We start from the raw sequence: 19068 nt of genomic DNA, 5'->3' as shown, positions 1-19068 counted from the left end.
AGAGAAGAAACACTGGGAGGGGAATGAAAATTGTTAGCACTAATATCTGTCTGCCCAGGTTGCATGTACCTTCGGATTCTAATGTTTATTGTGCAACAAGAAAGTGATATTCGCACACATGTATTGTACCTAGACTATATTGTAACACATGTAAAATATATGGTATTGCCTGTCGTCGGGGGGAGGGAATAGAGGGAGGGGGGGTAAATTGGAAAAATGAATACAAGGGATAATATTATAAAATATATATATATATATAATAAAAAAAAAAAAAAAAAGTGGTTTAATTTTAAGAAGCTTCATGGGTTGAGTCAGTCTTGTAAAAAGTGCTGTTTGTTTGCTTGTTTTATCCCAGCCTTCCAAATCTGGTGCTAACCTGAGGTGGGAAAGTTAGACCTGTCATAACCATAAAAGCAACCTTTAAGAAAAGGACAAGAAGGCCTAAAGGATCACAGCAAAACCATTTTCAGAGGAAAATGTATATTTCCAAAAGTTCCCATCAAAAAATAGAGAAAGAGCAAACCAATGAATTCAACTGCATTTTTAAAAGTCTAGAAAGAGAGGTGATTAAAATGCCCAATTCAATACTAAATGGGAAATCTTAAAAATTAAAGGCAAGAAAGGGGAAAGCTCAAAGGATGTTTGTGTACTGGGGCAGTGAATGAGGGCCACAGTGACACTGAATCCTAGAGGCCCATTTGTCCTGGACAGTGAACCAGAGCAAGCAAATCTAGGTGAGAAAACAATTGGAGGAATAGAAGGCAACAGTGATGTAGCTTCCCAAAGAAGCCAGAGAAGAATGGAATGGACTGCTATCTACAGCAGGAATTTACCTCATGCTAATAACAAGAACAACATTTATCAGCATTGACCTTTTAAGGTTTGGTACTTTATAAAATAATTATATACAATTAATAATATATCCAGATAATTACAATTCTAATTAAGTATAAATTATTACAAATTAAAGGCACTTTATAAATAATAACTTCTTTGATTCTCACCATCATCTCGGGAAGTCAGTGTTACAATCTCCATATAACAGAGGAGGAGACTGAAGCAAAACTAATATCTGAAGGTCCCACCAGTTGGACAGGAGTTAAAAAAAAAACCTCCTAATAAACAAAAGAAACTTAGTTACTGGCTGTATAAAATTATCCTCTTCAAGAGGCTGAGAAAAATGAAATCTGGTCGCTAGAAGTTTCTACCAGAATATCTTCAGTATCATACATCAACCAACACCCAATGGGGGCTCCTCCCCACCCCACCCCCACCCCACCCACCCTTCACCTCCTCCCCCTCTCCTGTACATGATACATTTGTATCTTCATACCTTGAGAATGCAACAAAGAAACCAGGGAGATGGCGGCAACATTGTAGCTTCCACACTGAGAAATCCTGGTTTAAAAACAATTTGAATTTCCTAATATTAAACCAGCCCTGCATTCCTGGTATGAATCCTACTTGATCATAGTGTATTATCCTGGGGATGATTTTCTGAAGTCTTTTTGCTAATATCTTATTTAAGATTTTAGCATCAATATTCATTAAGGAAATTGGTCTATAGTTTTCTTTCTCAGTTTTCGATCGACCTGGTTTAGGTATCAGTACCATGTCTGTGTCATAAAAGGAGTTTGGTAGGACTCCTTCATCCCCTATTTTTTCAAATAGTTTATATAGCATTGGGGCTAATTGTTCTTTAAATGTTTGGTAAAATTCACATGTAAATCCATCTGGTCCTGGGGATTTTTTCCTGGGGAGTTGATTAATAGCTTGTTCTATTTCTTTTTCTGAAATGGGACTATTTAAGCAATTTATTTCCTCCTCTGTTAATCTAGGAAGCCTATATTTTTGGAGGAAGTCATCCATTTCACTTAAGTTATCAAATTTATTGGCATAAAGTTGGGCAAAGTAACTCTTTATTATTTCTCTAATTTCCTCTTCATTGGTGGAAAGATCCCCCTTTTCATTTGTAAGACTAACAATTTGATTTTCCTCTTTCTTTTTTCTGATCAGATTTACCAAAGGTTTATCTATTTTATTGGCTTTTTCATAAAACCAACTCTAAAACTCAAGACTTCTTTATGAGAATCTGTCCAACTGTATTCTTCTTATTTGCACACATGGCCCAAGCACACTTCTCTACCACATTCTAAAGAGCGATGGAGCAGTTGTGGGGAGATATGAACTCTGCATATGTTGATGGAATCCTACTCTTTGGGAAAACCGGAAAGAGCATGAGGAAAGACACTGAAAGCGGCAGATCAGCCAGGAGAAAATGGTCTAGATTTTCAAAGGGGAGTTTCTAGAGCTGAACAGGTCTTGCTCCCATTCTGCTCTGATCCTCCTACCAGAACTGCTCAATGAACCAATTCACACAATTATTTTTATTTTTTTCTCTCTTTTTAAAAATTTTATAATTATAATTTTTTGACAGTATATATGCATGAGTAATTTTTTATAACATTATCTCTTGTATTCATTTTTCCAAATTTTCCCCTCCCTCCCCTTACTCCCTCCCCCTGATGACAGGCAATCCCATACATTTTACATGTGTTACAGTATAACCTAGATACAATATATGTGTGTAAATCCAATTTTCTTGTTGCACGTTAAGTATTAGATTCTGAAGGTATAAGTAACCTGGGTAGATAGACCGTAGTGCTAATATTTTACATTCACTTCCCAGTGTTCCTTCTCTGGGTGTAGCTGTTTCTGTCCATCATTGATCAACTGGAAGCGAGTTGGATCTTCTTTATGTTGAAGATATCCACTTCCATAAGAATACATCTTCATACAGCATTGTTGTTGAAGTGTACAGCGATCTTCTGAACCAATTTGCACAATTATTTTTAATAAAATTATATTACCAGAGGTGATATCACAATACGGAAGTTGAAATCATTTTATTATTTAGAGAATTTCCTCTCTATAACTATACAAAGGGGAGAATGGTCTCCAACAGAAAATACTTTATTATGTCCATGGAACTAATTTTAATTCTAAATGATGCACAGTTTACAAAAGTAGGGTGCATGTGGTTCTGTAGTCAGCAGGTGACACTGTGGGGTTGTACCTGTGCAGGAATGGGTGCATGAGCAGGCTGGTAAGCTCAGCGGGGGATCAGCCCAGCTGGCTGTGTCTATAGCTGCTCTGACCCCTAAAATCAGTGTTGTGTGACATTTCAACTGGACCAGTTCAAGACCTCTCTCTACTGTCAGACAGAAACAACCCACAAGCCTAGAAGTGGGACACAGCAGGTGGTTAAGAAGGCACAGGATCAGACACAGATTTTCACCTACTCCTCTCACCTTCTCCCAGACACCATCACAGGGTGTCAGAGAAAGAATAAAAGGGACCCAAAAAAGCTCAGGCTTCGTTGTGTGCTCTTTGGAGAGCAGAGTTCTTGGGACTCCCTGCCCCATAGTCTGGCCTCTTACTTTTCACAGTCTGCTCAGGTCAGGACTAGTCACAAGAACCCTATTCTTTGCTGCTCTCCTTCCCGTGCTTCCTATGTGGATCTTAAAGCAGTTTCCAGAAGTCTTTTATGTTTAGCATCTTTAATAAGCTTCATTTCTATAGCTTCCCCCTTGCAGACTGTGCTGACTCAGCTTCCTCAGTCTCTGTGTCTTTTGAAAGCACAGCCAGATTCACCTGCACCATGAGCACTGTTGGAACTCTCAGTTGGAACCAGAAAAGGACACTCAGTATATGATGTCAAAAGTCATGCAAAGCCCGTCAGATAATGGCGATAGGAGATTCATGGCTCCGCTGGCTTTAAATATTAGAATTATTTGTCCATGTGAAAAACCCAGCCCAAAGATATAGATGATTACTGTCCCTTTTCTCCTCTGACACGGCCCCCAACGTGGGACAGCTTCTTATCCCCGAACACTTGGACTATGGCAAGAGTCTTAAGTCACCCTCTGAGCTGTTGACAAAGGTTGCTTTCTTTAGAATCAAATGATATGGAAATAATTACAACCATGTCATTAAACGTTTGCTCCTTGGAAGGAAAGTTATGGCAAATTGGACAAAGTGAAAAGTAAGGACTTTTTTTTTTTTTTTTTTTTGCCAACAAAGTTCTGTATCAACAAACCCCACCACCTTCCAGGGCGGAGGGAGCAGAGACATGAACTCTGTGCTTGTGCTGATGACATCACATGTTTAGGAAAACTCTGGTAGAACAGGAGAAAAGATGCTGAAAGGGCTGGATCGGCCAGAAGAATATTGGGGACAATCTTAGAGCCGGGCAGAGACTCTAGTACAGATATGGGGCTCACATGACATAGTTAAGGGAGAATACAGGCCCCGGGGGAGACAAAAGGCCCTGACTTGGCTCCATCCAAAGCCCTTTGAGGTCTCAGGTGTGTCCTCCAACCTGGGGGTTAGTCTTTATAATGTGTTAAAAATGCTGGTGCTTTACTGGACCACTAGATGTCCTCACTGGAACACAAGTGACTAGAGAGGGGTGAAGAGAAGTCCTAGAAGCACACCTTGATCTGAAAATGACCCAAGCTTTTCAATGACTATTGCAAGGTCACATCTACATCCACACCCCACAAGGCTGCTCTCTCCTGCACTAATGGACCACATTCCCCTGTGCACAAACGCCCCCTTGTGGGACTGGTGAGCAAGAGACAGGGGTCTCCTGGCTGTGGGGACCCTGGGGTTTGCTTCCAAGTGTGTATGTGTGTGTGTGGGTTAACTGGGGGCCTGAGGCCACTAGGAGGAGCAGTGAGGCTGGATGTGGGCAGGCAATGGGGGCAGGAGGCATCTGGGTAACTCAGGTGGGGAGGAGCCCAGCTGGCTGTGGCTGGGATCATTCATGGGTGACATTTCAGCTGGGCTCCATCCCCTCCCACTGAAAGACACATTTTCCTCATGGGACCTGTGACCCCAGAGTTAAGACCCAGGGCTGCTTAAGAAGGCCCAGATTTGCATCCAGCCCCCGCCCCCTCCCCAGCCCATCCCAGGCTCCCAGGGGGAGGATAAGAGGGGCCTGGCAGAGTGCGGACCCCGCCGGTTCTCTCTGGGGAGCAGAGCTCTCGGGTCCCCCGCACCATGGCCTGGCCTGTCGTCTGCCTCCTCCTGCTCAGCTTCTGCTCAGGTCAGGGCTGGCCCTGCTCCTCCTGCTCCCCCCTCCCTGTCCCAGGGGCTCCTGGGAGGGTCTCTGAGCACCTCCCCCCTCTCTCCTGTGATGGGACATTCATGTCTGTCTGTGTTTCCAGGTTCCTTCTCCCAGCTTGTGCTGACTCAGGCTCCCTCCATGTCTGTGTCCCTGGGAGCCACGGCCAGACTCTCCTGCACCCTCAGCAGTCAGCACAGCAATTATCCAGTTGCATGGTACCAGCAGAGCCCAGGAGAGGGCCCTCGGTTCCTCATGTATGTCCTTAGCAATGTCGTTATGAAAAAGGGTAAGGGGGTTCCCGACCGCTTCTCGGGCTCCGACTCTGGGGCCGATCGCTACTTGTCCATCAGCAACATCGAGCCTGAGGATGAAGCCGATTATTACTGTGCAACCGGTGACAGTAACAGTCACCACAGTGACACATTCAGTGGGGAAGTGGGACAAAAACCTCCCTGCCAGCCCCAACCTGGCCCAGGCTACTGACTCAGCCCAAGCTGCCAGGGAATCACTGGGTACCACCTTCTCTTTGCTTCTTCCTCTCACACACTGTTTTCTTTCTTCCTCTTTCTGCCTCTATGACTGCTATTCTGCCTATGTGTCTGTCTGTCTCTCTATCTCTCTCTCTCCCTTTCTCCTCTTCCTCCTCCTTGTTTTTCTTTCTTTTTCTTCTTCTCTTTCTCTCTCTCTATGTTTCTGTCTCTATCTCTCTGTCTCTGTGTCTCTGTCTTTCTGTTTCTCTCTCTCTCTCTGTCTGTCTAGAGATTTCTTTGACTCACCCAGTCAAGGGGCAGAAAACCTGGATTTTACCCATGTCCCATTGTGACCCAGGGGAGAGATTTAGCTGAGTCTTCAGGCTTCAGATTTTGACAAGTGGAGAGGTGAGAGGGAGCCTGCCTGGCTCCATCTTGGAAAGAGAAATGATCCTTGGTGAAGGGGCCCCTGGGACAACAGCCATGGCTCATGACGCCTAGGCCATAGATACCCTGTAGAGCAGTAAAGACCTCAGCACTGAAGTGGGAACAGCGAGGACTCCAAATGCTGCTGGTCCTGGGCCCGGCCTCTCTTTTCTCGAGACACAGACACCACAGTGGGGCTGATCCAGTCACCCAACACTTGGAGGTGGCCACAAGCAGCTACCTGGCCCCTGCTTCAAGGCTGTTCCCATTAAAGTCCAGCCTTACTCTGCTGTCAAATACATTCAGACCTGGATCTGACCTCATCACCTCCTTGTCTCCTCCATCAGTCATCTCCTCTGCCTTCCTAGTGTTTCCTGGATATAATTTAGAGCCTCTCTTAGGTTTTCAAGACCTTTTATAGCTAGGCCATTTCCTACCTTTCGGAGTTTCTGACTCCTAAAATCCCTGGACACCTGCTCCTCCACCTTCCAGGGACAGTGAGCTCCTCACTGGTCCCCAAGGCCCCCTGTCTGCCACCTCTGCCCACTGGCCCTGACTGTGTTCCTGCCTAGCTGTCTAACACTACTCATCTCCACCTTCTTTCTTCCCTCCAGTGAATCCTATCTTCCTTTGCAGAATGTTTCTCCTTGACCTCCTTAATCTCAGGGCTTTCCCTCTTTTCTCCACTTTGTCTCTTCTATGGGCTGTTTGGCTGTTGCTGTTTAAATGTCTTCCCCAGTATCACTTCAGTCTGTGAGCTCCTTAAGTCTGAAGGGTGTTTTTTTTCTATTTTATACCATGGAACTTGTAACACAGTAGGCAATTAATAAAAGTTTGTTGACATTAAATGATCTGTGGAATTTATGGAATCATACCTGTGGCATTGAAAGGGACATCAGATATAAGGAACCCCAGCCCACTCACTGTATAGATATAGAAACTGAGTCCCAGAGAACCTGAAAGAGTTTCTCACTTGGAATTTCATTGGCTCTCAAACCACGAGGGTTCTTCCCTAGAGGAAGTGTAGGAGCATGGAAGGGAAGGCAAGCAATACAGCTTTTTACTATGCTCCTAGCTTCCTCTCTTGTTATTCCAAATTGTAAATGTAAATCTCAAGCAGCCTGATGAGATTTAGAATGAGATTCTTGTGTGGCCTGAAATAAGGGAGTGTGGCTAACCTGGTGAGAAGGAGATCTGCCTCTGAGTTTCTATGAAAATAGGACCTGGAAGTCCACTAGTAGAGTGGACATGCAAGATATAAATCTTACCTGGATGCTTTCTCACTTGCTCTTGAAGTTCCTCAAAGAGCTGATATATATTAGAGGCACAAATTTTATTTGGGCTGTGGTAATTCTTTGTACCACACCTACTGAATAGGCCGAATCAGATATTGTATTTATGTCTCTCAGGTAATAAGAGCTAGCATGATTGCATACAATTCATGCTGCTGAGTATCCTGAAGAGGAGTTCTGACCACTCTCTGTACAGTTAAGTCTGGAGAGTATACAGTACAAATATTATGTTTGGATGTATAGTAAGATATCTTAGAAACCTTTTGTTCAAAATCCCATGGCCAGTTATGGAATAGCCAGGCTATCCTGAAGGAGACCCATGGGTGAAATTTGGAGCTGTGGCCAATAAAATTCACCACTCTGGGATGGTTACCCAGCATAACTTAATTTGTGCCTTGGTATAAGATGTCTATATCTTGTCAGGTCCTGTCCCAAATAATTATATTACCCATTTCATGGCCTTTAATAAGATTCTAGCCAGAAGCACTGGTAAGGAGGAAAGCTCTGGTTTGGTTGTGCTGAGAGGATCAGCATCAATCACACTGTCTCCTTGATGAAGAATTGCTGTAGGTGTCTTTTTTGTACCAAATCAGACTAGTCCAAGATATCTCGAGACCCCCCTCCTCCAAGAAAGATATAAACCCACAAGAGGACTAAGATCCAGGGGGCAGTGAAAAAAGCACAGGATCAGGCACAGATTTGTATCAAGACTTTTCCTATTCTCCCAGACATCATTAAAAGGTTTCAAGGAAAGGATGAGAAAGCTCCTACCTTGCTGTGTGCTCTTTGGAGAGCAGAGTTCTTGGGACTCCCTGCCCCATAGCCTGGTCTCTTGTCTGCCTCTCACTGCTAACTGCCTGCTCAGGCCAGAACTAGTCACAAGAACCCCCACTCCCACTTTTCTTACTTCTACTTTTCATTTGCTTCTTCTATGGATCTCAAAGCAGTCTCCAGATGTTCTTTATACTCAGGGTTTTTAAAGAGTTTTATTTTTCAAATTTATCTCTTCCAGATTGTGCTGACTCAGCTTCCCTCAGTCTGGGAATATCCACAGCCAGGTTCCCCTGCCCCTTGAGCAGTGGGTACACATATTACCCCCGCAGGGTCCAGGAATGGCCCCCAGTACATCATGACAAAAGTGAGGGAAATGAAGTCAGATAAGGAGGAGTGGATCCTGATGACTTCTCTGCCTCTAAATGTAGGGACAAAGAATATCTGTCCATCTGAAAGATCCAGTCCAAAGATGACAATGATGACTGCCCCCTTTCTCCTCTGACACAGCCCCCACCATGGTACAGGTTCTCAGCTCCAATACTTGGACTTATATGAGAGTCTGAGTTGTTGAATAAGAATATTTCCTCTTTCCTCAAACAGCAGTGCAGATGACTGCAGCCATAAATTAAAAATGCTTGTCCTTTGGAAGGAAAGCTTTTGCAGATCTGGACAGCATACTACAAAGTGAGCACTTTATTTGGCCAACAAAGTTCTGTATTGGCAAAGCTGTGTTTTTTCCAACACCAATGTATATACTCCTAGTTATGGAGAAAGGTGAGTGTTCCAGAATCACCAGTTTTGAACTGTGATGCTGATGTCTTGGGAGGGCAAAATGAAATAAAATAAAATAAAATCTATCAATTTAAAGAAATTAATTCAGGCTGTTTACAGGAAGTTCAAATACTGAAGTTAAAGATTAAATATCTTGAGCACATTCTGAAAAGAGAGGACTCAGTGGAAAAGATTCTGATGCTGGTAAAGTTTGAAGGAGAAAGGGAAGGCCGAGGATGAGATGGAGATGACCATGGAACAAAAAGCATGCATTTGGGCAGGCTTCAGGAAATGGAGTTTGACAGAAGAGTCTCCTGTGACATAAGTCACAGGGTCATTAAGAGTCCCACATGACTAAACTACAATCCCAGTCACAAGAAGCAGCAGCTTGACCCCCTGCCTCAGGGCTTTTGCCATTAAAGTATATCCTTCAATTTGCTGTCAAATGCATGAAAGCTTAGCTCTCCCTATCAAAGTTCCACCCCCACTATTCAGTCCCCTCCAGTGGCTCCCTAGTCCCTCCAGGACAGAATACAGAATTAGCAATCTGGTTTTCAATGTCCATCAGTGCTCCACCTCCTCCCACCTTTCTAGGCTTCCCTCTTTTTGAAAAGATATTGGAGAAGTTTGCTATTTTCTTCTCCCATTCATTTTACAAATGGAGAACTAAGGCAAAGAGGGCTCAATGACCTATCCATAGCTATTAAGTAAATGCTTTAGGCCAGATTTGCACTCAGGAAGGTGAGCCTTCTTAATTCTTAGCCCAGTACTGCCTCACACATTGTACACACTTAACAAAAACTTGCTGACTTGAATTTGTTTTGTGGGGAGTCAGAGGCTCAAAAGTGGAAGGGAGCTCATATACAAGGGACAATATTTGTCTCTAATGCTAGGGATCTCTAGGATTGGGGGAGGGAGGAAAGAAAAAAAAATGTATATGGTAATTCTAAGACATATTTAAAAGGGTCAGCATATCATAAATAAAGATTGGTACCTTTTATACTAGATTGCAGAAATGCTTGTTTTATTTCTAAATTAAAAAGAAAACCCATTTTAGGCATGGGGAGGAGCCAAGATGGCGGAGAAGATACACGCGATTCTGTAAGCTCCTTTCTTCCCTCAATACCAATTAGATAATTTCAGCCTCAAAAATAGCGCTGGACTGATAGAAACCACAAGGACTGGAAGCACGACTTACCAGCTGAAGAGAATCTGGAGTTTCAACAGAAAAGGTCGGTTCACAGGGGAGGAAGAAGAGAGGCCAGCACAGATGGTTGGGTGGTGGCGCACTACGCCAATCGCGCTGGGGAGGGCTCTGGGATCAGAGAAGCCACTGAGATAGAGGAATCTGGCACAGGCTGTTAGCTCTTCTCTGCTTATAAAACAGCAGTTCAGAAGAGAAAATAAGCCACTTTAAATATAAACTAGATATTAGAACCTCCCCAACACCTGGAAGTGACTCAGCAGATCTCGGCATTGTGGGTGTGGCCGACTTAGGCTGTCTGGGCTTTCACCTGGGAGTAGTTAAGAGATTGAAAAGCGGGCAGACACAGCCCAAGGTAACACATAGTGCCTTGCTCGGCTGGAGGCTGTGGAACTCAGCCCCTGGAAGTCCCAGAGAAGCAGAACCTTTGAAATAGGGACTGCGGTTTCAGGGCAGACACTTCCAGTTTGAGTGCAGGGGCTTTTCACGTCACCTGCTGCTGACATCCACACCCCACCGGGACACATAGGCTGGGCCTTGTGTCTCCTTTACTGTTTGGTCTTAAACCTCAGGAAAGTCGCTAGGACACACAGCGCCCTCACAGCGCAGTGCTGCTAATCACCTCTGGAGCACTTCTGGGGGGGGAGGGGAGGAACTCTCTCCCAGAGCTCTCTCTTAGCTCAGGCGCAGGAGCCGCTGCATCCATCTGGTCTGGGAGGAAGCTGGTAAAGAAATAAATAAATAATTTCCTACCCCAGGGACAGACCCCAAAAGATTTTTTAAGTATGAATAAAAAGCAAAAAAGAGCCATTGACTCATTCTACACAGAGAAAGAGCGGGTATCCAACCCCGAGGAAGTTAACAGCAGAGAGTCAGCAGATAACAACCTAAAGGGGAACGATTCCTGCCCCCCATCACATAACTCTCTCCTAGAAGAGACTATTAAAAAGTTAAGAGAGTTTGAAGAAAAATGGGGAAAGGAAAGAGAAGCTATGATAGAGAATAACAACATTCTGAAATTGGAGTTGGAAAAAATAAAGAATTCACAGGAGATGCAGGGAAACAAAATTTGTGAATTATAAAAGGTAAAAAAATCACAGGAAAGTAGGATTTCTGAACTGGAGAAGATAAAAAAGTCTCAAAAAATTGGATTTCTGAATTGGAAAAAGAAAATAATTCTCAAAAAAAATTAGGGAAATGGAAAAAAATTCAATAGAGCAAAATAATTCATTTAAAAACGAAATTGGGCATTTACAAAAAGAACTAAAAACTGTGAATGAAGAAAATAATTCCTTAAAATTCAGGATGGAACAAATAGAAATGAATGATTCATTGAGAACCCAAGAATCAGTCAAACAAAACAAAACAAAACAAAACAAAAAAAAAATGAAAAGGTGGAGAATAACATCAAATATTTACTGGGAAAAATCTATAGACCTGGAAAATAGATCTAGGAGAGATAATTTGCAGATCATTGGACTTCCCAAAAACTATGACCAAAAAAAGAGCCTAGATTCTATTTTACAGGAAATTATCAAAGAGAACTGTCCAGAGATAATAGAAACAGAAGGGAAAGTAAATGTCGAAAGAATTCATCAAACTCCTTCTGAAATAGACCCTAAAAAAAGAATACCACGGAATATTGTGGCTAAGCTGCAGAATTACCACACAAAGGAGAAAATCCTGCAAGCAGCTAGAAAAAAAACAATTTAAATACCAAGGTGCCACAATAAGGGTCACACAAGATCTGGCTGCCTCCACATTAAAAGATAGAAGGGCCTGGAACCTGATATTCCGAAAGGCAAAAGATCAAGGATTGCAACCAAGAATAAACTACCCAGCTAAGTTTAGCATCTTTTTCCATGGAAGAAGATGGTCATTCAATGAAATAGGGAATTCCATATATTTCTAAGAAAAAAACCAGACTTAAACAAAAAATTTGATCTACATCCACAAGACTGAAGAGAAACAGAAAAAAAGTACACAGAACCCTTGAGAACTGTATCTCTGTTGTGGGTACGCATGGATAATTTGATTTTACTGATATAAAAGAAAAAAAGGGGGGGGTGTAGTAAAGGGAAGGGGTAGTATCAGAAAAAGGAGAAGGAGTGATAAAAAGAGGGAAACTACATCCCAGGAAGAGGCATAGAAAATACACCATATCTGAAGGAATTTAGAGATGGGGAGAATCATTGTGTAAATCTTACTCTCATCAGAAGAGGCTCAAAGAGTAAATAATTGACATATTTGTTTTTCAGAAAATTCTCTATCATCTCATTAAAAGGGGGGAGAAGAAAAGGGAAAAGGAAAAGGAGAATAAGGGAAGGGACGTGGAGGGAGGGGGGAGGGATACTAAAAAAAGGGAGGGCTGTGCGTCACATGGGGGGTCTATAAATTAAATTAAATATCAGGGAAGGGGTTCAGGGGGGTCAAGGGAAAAAGCATAATCTGGGGATAATATGATGACAGGAAATACAGAATTAGTAATTTTAACTGTAAATGTGAATGGGATAAACACTCCCAACAAACGGAGACAGATAGCAGACTGGATCAAAAATCAGAACCATACAATATGTTGTTTACAGGAAACACACTTAAAGCAGGGAGATACATACAGAGTAAAGGTAAAAGGTTGGAGCAGAATCTATTATGCTTCAGGTAAAGCCAAAAAAGCAGGGGTAGCTATCCTTATCTCAGATCAAGCAAAAGCAGAAGTTGATCTAGTTAAAAGAGATAAGGAAGGAAACTATATCCTGCTGAAAGGTAGCATAAATAATGAAGCCATATTGATACTAAACATATATGCACCAAGTGGTATAGCATCTAACTTTCTAAAGGAAAAGTTAAGAGAATTGCAAGAAGAAATAGACAGTAAAAGTATAATAGTGGGAGATCTCAACCTTGCACTCTCGGATTTAGACAAATCAAACCACAAAACAAATAAGAAAGAAATTTAAAAAGTAAATAGAACATTAGAAAAACTAGGTATGATAGATCTTTGGAGAAAACTGAATTGCAATAGAAAGGAATATACTTCCTTCTCAGCAGTTCATGGATCCTATACAAAAATTGACCATATATTAGGACATAAAGATCTCAAAATTAAATATAGGAAGGCAGAAATAATAAATGCCTTCTTCTCAGATCACAATGCAATAAAAGCTACATTCAGTAAGAAGTTAGGGGTAAATAGACCAAAAAGTAATTGGAAACTGAATAATCTCATCTTAAAGAATGACTGGGTGAAAGAGCAAATTATAGAAACAATTAACAATTTCATCCAAGATAATGACAATGATGAGACATCATACCAAAATCTGTGGGATGCAGCTAAAGCAGTAATAAGGGGAAATTTTATATCTTTAGAGGCTTATTTGAAGAAAATAGAGAAAGAGAAGATTAATAAATTGGGCTTGCAACTTAAAAGGCTAGAAAAAGACCAAATTAAAAACCCCCAACCAAAAATTAAACTTGAAATACAAAAATTAAAAGGAGAAATCAATAATATTGAAAGTAAAAAAACTATTGAATTAATAAATAAAACCAGGAGTTGGTTTTATGAAAAAGCCAATAAAATAGATAAACCTTTGGTAAATCTGATCAGAAAAAAGAAAGAAGAAAATCAAATTGTTAGTCTTACAAATGAAAAGGGGGATCTTTCCACCAATGAAGAGGAAATTAGAGAAATAATAAGAAGTTACTTTGCCCAACTTTATGCCAATAAATTTGATAACTTAAGTGAAATGGATGACTTCCTCCAAAAATATAGGCTTCCTAGATTAACAGAGGAGGAAATAAATTGCTTAAATAGTCCCATTTCAGAAAAAAGAAATAGAACAAGCTATTAATCAACTCCCCAGGAAAAAATCCCCAGGACCAGATGGATTTACATGTGAATTCTACCAAACATTTAAAGAACAATTAGCCGCAATGCTATATAAATTATTTGAAAAAATAGGGGATGAAGGAGTCCTACCAAACTCCTTTTATGACACAGACATGGTACTGATACCTAAACCAGGTTGATCAAAAACTGAGAAAGAAAACTATAGACCAATTTCCTTAATGAATATTGATGCTAAAATCTTAAATAAGATATTAGCAAAAAGACTTCAGAAAATCATCCCCAGGAAAATACACTATGATCAAGTAGGATTCATATCAGGAATGCAGGGCTGGTTTAATATTAGGAAAACTATTAGTATAATTGAGCATATTAATAATCAAATTAATAAAAACCATATGATCATCTCAATAGATGCAGAAAAAGCATTTGACAAAATCCAACATCCATTCCTACTAAAAATTCTTGAGAGTATAGGAATAAATGGACTATTCCTTAGAATAATCAGGAACATATATTTAAGACCTTCAGTAAGCATAATATGCAATAGAAATAAACTGCAACCTTTCCCAGTAAGATCAGGAGTGAAACAAGGTTGCCCACTATCACCATTACTATTCAATATAGTACTAGAAACGCTAGCCTCGGCAATAAGAGCCGAGAAAGAGATTAAAGGAATTAGAGTAGGAAATGAGGAAATCAAACTATCACTCTTTGCAGATGACATGATGGTATACTTAGAGAACCCCAAAGACTCTGCTGAAAAGCTATTAGAAATAATTCAGAATTTTAGCAAAGTGGCAGGATACAAAATAAATCCATATAAATCCTCAGCATTTTTATATATCACCAACAAAATGCAATAGCAAGAGATACAAAGAGAAATTCCATTCCAAACAAATGTTGAGAGTATAAAGTATTTGGGAATCCATCTACCAAAGAATAGTCAGGAATTATATGAGCAAAATTACAAAACACTTGCCACAAAAATAAAGTCATATTTAAATAATTGGAAAGACATTCAGTGCTCTTGGATAGGCCGAGCAAATATAATAAAGATGACAATACTCCCCAAACTAATCTATTTATTTAGTGCTATACCAATCAGACTCCCAAGAAACTATTTTAATTACCTAGAAAAAATAACAACAAAATTCATATGGAAGAATAAAAGGTTGAGAATTGCAAGGAAACTAATGAAAAAAAAGTCAGAGGAAGGTGGTCTAAGTGTATCTGATCTAAAGCTATATTATATAGCAGCATTCACCAAAACCATTTGGTATTGGCTAAGAAATAGATCGGTAGATCAGTGGAACAGATTAGATACAAAGGACAAAAATGGTACATCTATAGCAATCTAATCTTTGACAAACCCAAAGATACCAACATTAGGGATAAAAATTCATTATTCGGAAGAAACTGTTGGGAAAACTGGAAATTAGTATGGCAGACATTAGATATGGATCCACACTTAACACCATATACCAAGATAAGATCAAAATGGGTTTATGATTTAGGCATAAAGAATGAGATAATAAATAGATTAGAGAAACAGAAAATAGTCTACCTCTCAGACCTGTGGAGGAGGAAGGAATTTATGACCAGAGGAGAACTAGAGATCATTATTGATCACAAAATAGAAGATTTTGATTACATCAAACTAAAAAGTTTCTGTACAAACAATACTAATGCAAACAAGATTAGAAGGGAAGTAACAAATTGGGAAAATATTTTTAAAAGTAAAGGTTCTGACAAAGGTCTCATTTCCAAAATATATAGAGAACTGACCCTAATTTATAAGAAATCAAACCATTCTCCAATTGATAAATGGTCAAAGGATATGAACAGACAATTCTCAGACGATGAAATTGAAACTATATCCACTCATATGAAAGAGTGTTCCAAATCACTACTGATCAGAGAAATGCAAATTAAGACAACTCTGAGATACCACTACACACCTGTCAGATTAGCTAAGATGACAGGAACAAATAATGATGAATGTTGGAGGGGCTGTGGGAAAACTGGGACAGTGATACATTGTTGGTGGAGTTGTGAAAGAATCCAGCCATTCTGGAGAGCCATTTGGAACTATTCCCAAAAAGTTATCAAACTGTGCATACCTTTTGATTCAGCAGTGCTAGTACTGGGCTTATATCCCAAAGAAATACTGAGGAGGGGAAGGGGACCTGTATATGCCAAAATGTTTTTGGCAACTCTTTTCATAGTGGCTAGAAACTGGAAGATGAATGGATGTCCATCAATTGGAGAATGGTTGGGTAAATTATGATATATGAAGGTTATGGAATATTATTGCTCTGTAAGAAATGACCAGCAGGAGGAATACAGAGAGGCTTGGAGAGACTTACATCAACTGATGCTGAGTGAAATGAATAGAACCAGAAGATCGTTGTACACTTCAATGCTGTATGAAGAGGTATTCTGATGGAAGTGGATATCTTCAACATAAAGAAGATCCAACTCACTTTCAGTTGATCAATGATGGACAGAAATAACTACACCCAGAGAAGGAAAACTGGGAAGTGAATGTTTATTGTTAGCACTACTGTGTATCTACCCAGGTTACTTATACCTTCGGAAGCTAATACTTAATGTGCAACAAGAAAATGGTATTTACACACATATATTGTATCTAGGTTACATTGTAACACATGTAAAATGTATGGGATTACCTGTCATGGGGGGAGGGAGTGGAGGGAGGGGAAGATAATTTGGAAAAATGAATACAAGGGATAATATTATAAAAAAAAATTTTTTTTAAATAAATAAATAAATAAATAAAAAGAAAACCCATTTTAAAAGAAACATCAAAATCACTACACTGGATCGATACATTGGTCAATATTCAATATTTCCTTAAGCATTTATTAATTGACAAAAAGTTTTATCTGTCAAATTTGAAGTTCCAAAGAAGGGGAGGGAAGGAGATATAAGATGTTGCTTGGGCCTAGTAAGTCACCTCTCTACGAGCATGTTGACCACTCCCTCTTCTGAGATTATGAGGACAACGGTCCCGGATTTAGATTTCCAACCTTTAGGAATATCTGAGCTCCCAACTTAGGGTGCATTGTCCCACAACTGGGATACAACCTTGTGGAGATGCAGCCCGGTAACTGGTCCTGTAGATACTGTCTCATGACTGTTCCAGACCCAATAAAAGAAGGTTTTTGCACCAAAAGTTTTCAGCTGCAGGAAACTGTCCCCACCACAAAGTTATAGCTTTTTCCCAGTAAAACTGCAAGTAAAGGAGAATCATCATTATTTGCAGCTGCAACATCAGGACCAAGGAATCTGTCCATCTGACCTACAGGTGAGATGCTCCTTGAGACAAAGGGCTGTCTTTGTTTTTCATTAGGATCACCAGCCCTTAGCATGGAGCTACCACAATAAGCACTTAACTAATGCTCCTTGTCCATTCATTCCCTGTCCATGACCAGATAATGATGGAAGATCTGGGAAAGACTTCTTCAGCAGAATGTCTCTAGGGATTCTTTTGCTTGCATTTAGGTTGCAAGTCTCCTTGAGGTCCCATCACCTTCTGGGGCTGATGGAATAGTGGACAGGAACTCTATGCTTTTGCTGATGACACCATATCTTTGGGAAAATTCTGGAAGAACATGAGGAAAGATGCTGAAAGGGTTGGATCGGTCAGAAGAAAACAGCCGCCGACTTTCAGGGGACAATCCTAGAGCCGGGCAGAGACTCTAGTACAGATATGGAGCTCACATGTACCATTGAGGCGGGAATATAGGTTCAGAGGAGGCAGAATGAACCCTGACTTGGCCACATCCAAATCCCCTTTGAGGTCTGAGGTCTGTTCTCCAATCTGGGGGTTACTGCTCATTCTCTGTCAAAAGTGCTGGTGCTTATTGATAAATGTTCAATGAATGTGAACAGACAATTTTCAGATGATGATATTGAAACTATTTTCACTCATATGAAAGAGTGTTCCAAATCATTACTGATCAGAGAAATGCAAATTAAGACAACTCTGAGATACCACTACACACCTGTCAGACTGGCTAAAATCACAGGAAAAGATAATGATGAATGTTGGAGGGGATGTGGGAAAACTGGGACACTGATGCATTATTGGTGGAGTTGTGAAAGAATCCAACCATTCTGGAGAGCAATCAGGAACTATGACCCAAAAGTTATCAAACTGTGCATACCCTTTGATCCAGCAGTGCTACTACTGGGCTTATATCCTAAAGAGATACTAAAGAAGGGAAAGGGACCCACCTGTGCCAAAATATTTGTGGCAGCTCTTTTTGTGGTAGCTAGAAACTCTGAAACTGAGTGGATACCCATCAATTAGAGAATGTTTGGATAAATTATGGTATATGAATGTCATGGAATAGTATTGTTCTGTAAGAAATAACAAGCAGGAGGATTTCAGAAAGGCCTGGAGAGACTTACATGAAGTGAAGCTGAGTGAAATGAACAGAACCAGAAGATCACTATACACTTCAACAATGATACTGTATGAGGATGTATTCTGATGGAAGTGGAAATCTTCGACATAGAAAAGAGCTAATCCAGTTCCAATTGATCAATGATGGACAGAATCAGCTACACCCAAAGAAGGAACACTGGGAAAGGAGTGTAAACTGTTTACACGATTGTCTTTCTACCCAGGTTATTTTACCTTCAGAATCCAGTGCAACAATCCTGTGCAACAAGAAATTCAGTTCTGCACACATATATTGTGTCTGTGATATATATAACACATTGAACATGTATGGGACTGGCTGCCATCTAGGGGAGGGGGTGGAGGGAAGGAGGGAAAATTCAGAACAGAAGGGAGTGCAGGGGATAATATTGTAAAAAATTACCCATGCATATGTACTGTCAAAAAAAAAGTTATAATTATAAGATTAACTTATCACGTTAATGGGAGCACACGTGACTGGAGAGTGATGGAGCAGAAGACCTGGGAGCAAACCTTTGTCTGAAAATGACCCAAGCTTTACAATGACTATTGCAAGGTCACATCCACATCCACGCCCCACAAGACTGCCCTTTCCTGAAAACAATGGATCACATTCTCCTGTGCACAGACGCCCCCTTGTGGGACTGGTGAACAACAAGCAGGGGTCTCTTGGCTGTGGGACCCCTGGGGTTGGCTTCCAAGT

The 19068-nt window shown here is 40.7% G+C and overlaps 2 gene segments (V, D, J or C); both read left to right on the top strand.

The window, feature by feature from the left end:
- The window catches only part of LOC141556155 (immunoglobulin lambda variable 9-49-like), a 1090947-nt gene that overhangs the window by 18606 nt on the left and 1053273 nt on the right, over nucleotides 1-19068 (top strand).
- LOC141552171 (immunoglobulin lambda variable 4-69-like) lies at nucleotides 5004-5614 on the top strand. The segment is given in 2 exon segments: nucleotides 5004-5110; nucleotides 5232-5614. Coding segments are annotated over 2 exon segments (429 nt in total).

This window comes from Sminthopsis crassicaudata, chromosome 1 (genome assembly GCF_048593235.1).
Source record: "Sminthopsis crassicaudata isolate SCR6 chromosome 1, ASM4859323v1, whole genome shotgun sequence".
Lineage (NCBI taxonomy): Eukaryota > Metazoa > Chordata > Mammalia > Dasyuromorphia > Dasyuridae > Sminthopsis > Sminthopsis crassicaudata.
This window is presented reverse-complemented; position numbering and strand designations above follow the sequence as displayed.